At 40.8% G+C, this 5407-nt stretch overlaps 1 protein-coding gene across 1 annotated transcript; it reads right to left on the bottom strand.

Annotated features, from left to right (window-relative positions):
- Positions 1-1787: 1787 nt before the first annotated feature.
- On the bottom strand, positions 1788-4694 carry LOC129349689 (nestin-like). Its single transcript, XM_055013781.1, has 2 exons — positions 3567-4694; positions 1788-1988 (listed from the first exon to the last, which is right to left on the bottom strand). Exons 1-2 carry the CDS (start codon positions 4395-4397, stop codon positions 1803-1805), a joined length of 1017 nt encoding a protein of 338 aa, XP_054869756.1. The 5' UTR covers positions 4398-4694; the 3' UTR covers positions 1788-1802.
- Between the last annotated feature and the right edge of the window lie 713 nt (positions 4695-5407).

The following is a 5407-nucleotide window of genomic DNA, read 5'->3' as shown; positions in this document are numbered from 1 at the left end:
ATTTTGAATACTATGAAAATAAACAACAAAACTTAATTTAACAAAGATGCATAACAAGTTCCCATGTCTGTTTTCTCAAACAACAAAAACAGGAGCTCTGAGAAGTTTTAACCCTCAAAGCAATGCATTCTGGGGCTGGGAAGTATGATTATGAGCTAATTTTGTGTCTTATAAACTTAATGACTAAACACTGAGCTCTTCATTGTTTCATTAAACTCATCATCTTAGGTTAAGAACTCTGTGTTTTTAAGAGCTAGATATTTTACGTTTAATTAATTATATATTAGAAAAAAACTCAGTTATTTAAATCTAACAAATTTAAAAAGATCAGTTAATTTGAATAAATTAATTTATGATGTTTTAGCAGTGCACAAGACAGAAAAGGGCTGTAAATTGTATTCAGAGTAACAAATGTGAAATTGTATACTAATAATACTAATAATACTAATACTACATACTAATCTGCCCAAAACAGACTAGACATTATAGTGAATCTTATCTTGTCAATCAGCTGATGATGTAATGTTGATGTCATAGGAGCAACACTGGTATAGAAAAGCAGAAACCCTCCTCTACAAAATTAAAGATAGTTCATATTAAAGCAGCAGTAAAAACGAAAAAGGAACAACAGTTTTGAGCTGAGCTTCAAGTACCGCCATGTAGTGCGTGACTGAACATGATGCTGTTGAAATCTCATTTAGGAAACACATGATTTAGTCAGTTCCCAGAATCAGGGTGGCTTTTAACAAGAATCAGAAATGTGTGAAGCTGCATTTGGCTTTTACCACATTGAAAACAACACTAAATGCTACATTCCTTGCACTTGTCTGACAATCATACAGGTCTGTTCCTTAGATCATTCTGCTTGATTAGGATTGAATGCTTTCACCATGCAAAGCTAAAATTCCGTATTTTTCATGGCAGCATGACAGACATGTAAAAGTCACCTCATCTCGAAAGTCAATGCAGAGGCTGACTTCTAGAATGGAAACTTTATCTTAATCAGTCTGCTGTTTTACTTTGCGTGACAAGGATCTAAACAGGAGTAATATCATAACATCAAAAGAAAAAAAATTTAAATTCACCCATTGGTCATGATATATTTGTTGAAAATGGTAGGAGAACAAATGCAAAGCAAACATGTTTGTAGAAAGTTGCTTTATGAAAAAATCAAATAGTGAACCCTGTACATCCTTTTCCCTTGGCATGTTTTGGAAGAACTGAGTAAAGAGGAAACTGCTTTTTATTGATAGAATATACATTTACACCTTTGAGACTATATTCCCTACTGATTTTAAAGCATATACAGAATATTTGAATAAGTAGTGTCACACACAAAACAATGAAAAGTAAACACTGCAAGAATCTGTGCCTTCAAAATCTTTGCAAAATCCAATTTTTGTTGCAAAATCTCATAAAACTTCTACTAAAATATCAGCCTCCAACAACTGTGATACTGTTTTGTGGTGTTTTCTGTTGTTACTGAAGCAGAAAAAAGAAACTATGGCTTTGTTACGACAGTTTAACTCTGAAGTTATGCTACATGTGCTAAAGATGCTCTATGTGAGTAAAAAAGCTCTGAACTTTTACACAGAGTTTCTTCTTAGCTGCCTGTAAAACCCTGAAACTGAGAAATTTAACGAATCAGTTAATAAATGAACCAGATGATTTATTACTTCTTTATTCGTCATCTCTTTTTTTCGAAATATAGCAGATATCCTTGGCAACAGTAGTCTTCTGCCACACAACATATGCTAGAAGAGGCTCCCGTATCGTCAACCATTGCACAGGACAATAAGGCATTAAAAATGTATGAAATGTGCTTTAGAAAAATCACATTTGTTTGAGGTGAAAGAGCTATACCTGTATGTCGCCACCTCCAGGCCCAGGGACATCTTCAGCTGCAGCAGGCCTCGGTTCTCGACGAGGAGGTGATCGATCTGTTGGCCCACCTCCTCTTTCTCCGCTTCCAGACCATCCAAGTGTTCCTGCCAAAACGGAAGTAGAGCAGGAAAGGGAAGTGGTTAAAAAAGGCATCTAAAAAACCCTACTGCTGTAGTACATTAAACAAAAACAAATATCCTTTGTTTTACTGTTTGTCACGTAGTGTGGCCTGCTCAGTTTCTGTAAAGGGAACAAGGATATTTGTTGTTGCTGTGCTGACCTAAAGCAGCGTTATAATACAGACACAAGTTAACACTTTCAGGTTCGGCTAGTTTGTTATTAGACTTACAAATTGTTTTGCAAACTTTGTTGTTAGTCACTCAGGACCACAGTGGGAGTGACAGCATTCCCATAAAATGTCCTTATTTTGGGTTCATCACCCCTCAGACCTCACTGTGACCCAGAACTAATCCCCACAGCCCCAGCCTATAAATATGTAGCCCCCCGATCCCTTTCATACCCAAATGCTTCAGTCCATCAGAATATTAAATGAGCGCACTAACCGAGCAAAGCCTCTTGGGGAGGAACTCACAACTTCTCCCTAAAGAATTCACTGGGGCATCTGGCATTTTACTAAAAGATTTGAATATTTGCCAGTAAATGAAACAGCAAAAATTAAATAAAATAAAAAGTCAATATATCCTGTGTAAGACATTCTGGCGATTAATAATGTGATGTGTTCAGACTTGACTATCATATGTATTGACATGGAATAGCAGACACAATTGAGCTCCACTTTGTGTACCCAAGCAAAGTCATGCGGCTGCTGATTATCAAGTGTTCACATTGCCCTGTGGTTTGTCACTTCATTATTTTAGACTGAGCTTGTTTGTGCTGTGTGAAGCAATGGCAAAGACATCAACCGCCATGACTTGCTACATGTTTGACCTTGTGGGTGATCTTTTCACAGAAGTACAGCTTCCCAATTTGCTGAATTATTTTTTACAGCTTCAAAAGAGCAGCAGTTCCGATGGAAGGACTTTGTCAGTGAGCTGAAAATCCAAATGTTTGGAAAATGTGTCTCCTCTAAAATATGTACAGATAGAGTGACACTATATGTATACATTTTATTACAAAATAAAATGAATTATTTGATCAGTTTATCAAATTTGACACAAATGAATCAGTTGGGATTATGAATATTTAAGACATTCTACTTTTTTTAAAAATAGATCAAGGCATACAAAATCACACTGAGCTGGTTCATTATACCTTTAGATACCTCCACATTAAAATATTTCTGTACCAATGCCACAGCAGTCTGCAGTAAGACATTATGTGCAATTAAAAGTGTGCAGAATTGAGCAAACTGAGCTGTTGGGTCAAGCAGATCAGCTGTAATAACATACTTCCTGTGCATGTGCTGAACTGCAAGCTTTTCAATCTCAGAACAACTTCCACAACATTCAGCTGAGATGGAACTCAACATAATGTTCCTCTCCTGTGCAGTAAAACACACTTAATGGAAATCACACATGATAAAAGCTTAGCATTTCTTAAAGGAATGAAATGCTATCTTAATCTGTATTGAAAATGTTTGTTTGCCCAAGTATTTTGCCAAAGCTTTACACAAAATAGTTTACAGTTATATTGGATAATGAGGTATGAATTACTGCATTTACCTGGAGCTGCTGGATCTCCTGGCTGTAAGCATCTCTCTGCTGGGCTGCAGTCTTCTCCAGATGCAGCCTGACATCCTGAGCTGAGGCCATCTCCTTCTCCAGGGCTTGGAGCTTCAGTTGGCTCTCGCGCTTCTCCTGGTCCACTTTGGTCAAACGGCTCCTGGCCTGGTTAAGTGACTCCTCTAGCCGAGCTAACTGGCCCTGATAGGCCTCTGCCGCCTCCTGCCATGCCCTGCTGGCCCTCTGGGTGTACTCATGCCCCAGCTGGAAGAGGCTGGGTGTCTGGTTGCATCTTTGAACCGCTGTGTGAGATATTGTGGCTCTGGAACGGCTCAGCGTGGCCTCCAAGTGGGCCACATCCTCCTGATGGGTTTGAATTAGGAGTCTCATCTCCTGCTCCAGCTGACCGACCTTCTCCCTTAGCCAGATCTGTGCCCTCTGTTCCTCCTCCAGCTCCTTCCTGCTCTGCGCCAGCTTTGTCTTGGCCTTCATGTGGGCCTGAGCCTCCCTCTGTCTCAGCAGGTCCAGGGCTTGAAGCTCCTCAGCCAGCTTGCCAATCTCCATCTCTGTGAGGACCCTGTCCCTCCAGGCCGCCTCCACTTCCAGTCTTGTTTGCCGCAGCTTTTCCTCCAGGCCCTTCCTGTGTGCCGAGGCTCCGTGGCTGTTCTGTCTCATGGCTTGGATCTCCTTTGCGAGCACCGCGTTCTCCTCCTCTAGGAGTTTGACCCGACTCAGGTAGGACTCCAGGCGTCGGTTCAGGTTCAGCATCTGGTGCTTCTCCTGCCCCAGGTGGTTGGAGTGGAAGATTTTATGCATACTGTGGAACTCCATGTCAGCAGCAGAAAACAGAGAGATATGGCACACCGAGGCCTCACTCGGAGATTCACTGATTAGGATTTGGCAGCCAACTGTGTCTCTGTGTCCAGGCCTGAGTCAGTGCGTGGGTTGTCTTTTTGTGTGAGTGAGGCTCCTGTGAGGCTCCGGGACTGTGACTGCCAGCAAGAGGCTTCTCTTTCATAGGAGACTTAATGAAGGGGCCGGGCACATGGACAACAGGGGAGGAGGGATGGGGAGGGAGGAGATTGAAGGCTAGAGAGGGAGGGGAGAGGAGATGGGGAAGGATGGAGGGAGACAAGAGTGGGATGAAGGACAGAATGTTGGAGCAGAGATGAGATGAGATGGAGGGGTGGAGTAGGAGGGCTGGAATAGATGGGAAAGGGCAGACAGAGGCAGTGACGTAATTTCCAAAGTTAACTCTTTCATCACTGGCACGTTTTCCAGCTGAGTTTAAGATGCTGCCCACCAATGAAGAGTTTTGTAGCTTCCTGTGCTACTCTCTGCTTTGTTTAATTACCTATTTATTCTTTACTGACAAAATATGAATTGTGAAGTAACCAAGTTCAACACTTCCATATAAAGTGAAAGGCTTAGTGTTAACAGCAAACAGATGGAAATAATTCTGAGACAACCCACTAACTTTCCAGTTACTGACCAACAATAGCTTAAATCTTCTTGCTGACGGCAAACAAAGCTTCAGAGGATAATTGTATACTGTATATCTGATGAATATAAATATATACAACTTGGCACAAATTACACTGATTATCAGCTAAGAGACCTCCACCTGAAATCTACAGAGCCACTGTAAGTAACAGAGAGAATGTAGGTGGAAACAATGCCGTCATTAAAATCACATGATATGACATTTCAGCTTGACATAGAGCTGCTCTAATTTTTTCACAGAAAGGAAGAAATGTCTTTTCTTAACATAATTTTAAGGCAAGCAGCTTTTTGTAAACAACAGCCGCTTTAGTTTTTCAAGATGGTTCAAAGAGGATTTT

The sequence above is a fragment of the Amphiprion ocellaris genome, chromosome 9 (assembly GCF_022539595.1).
Source record: "Amphiprion ocellaris isolate individual 3 ecotype Okinawa chromosome 9, ASM2253959v1, whole genome shotgun sequence".
NCBI lineage: Eukaryota > Metazoa > Chordata > Actinopteri > Pomacentridae > Amphiprion > Amphiprion ocellaris.
This window is presented reverse-complemented; position numbering and strand designations above follow the sequence as displayed.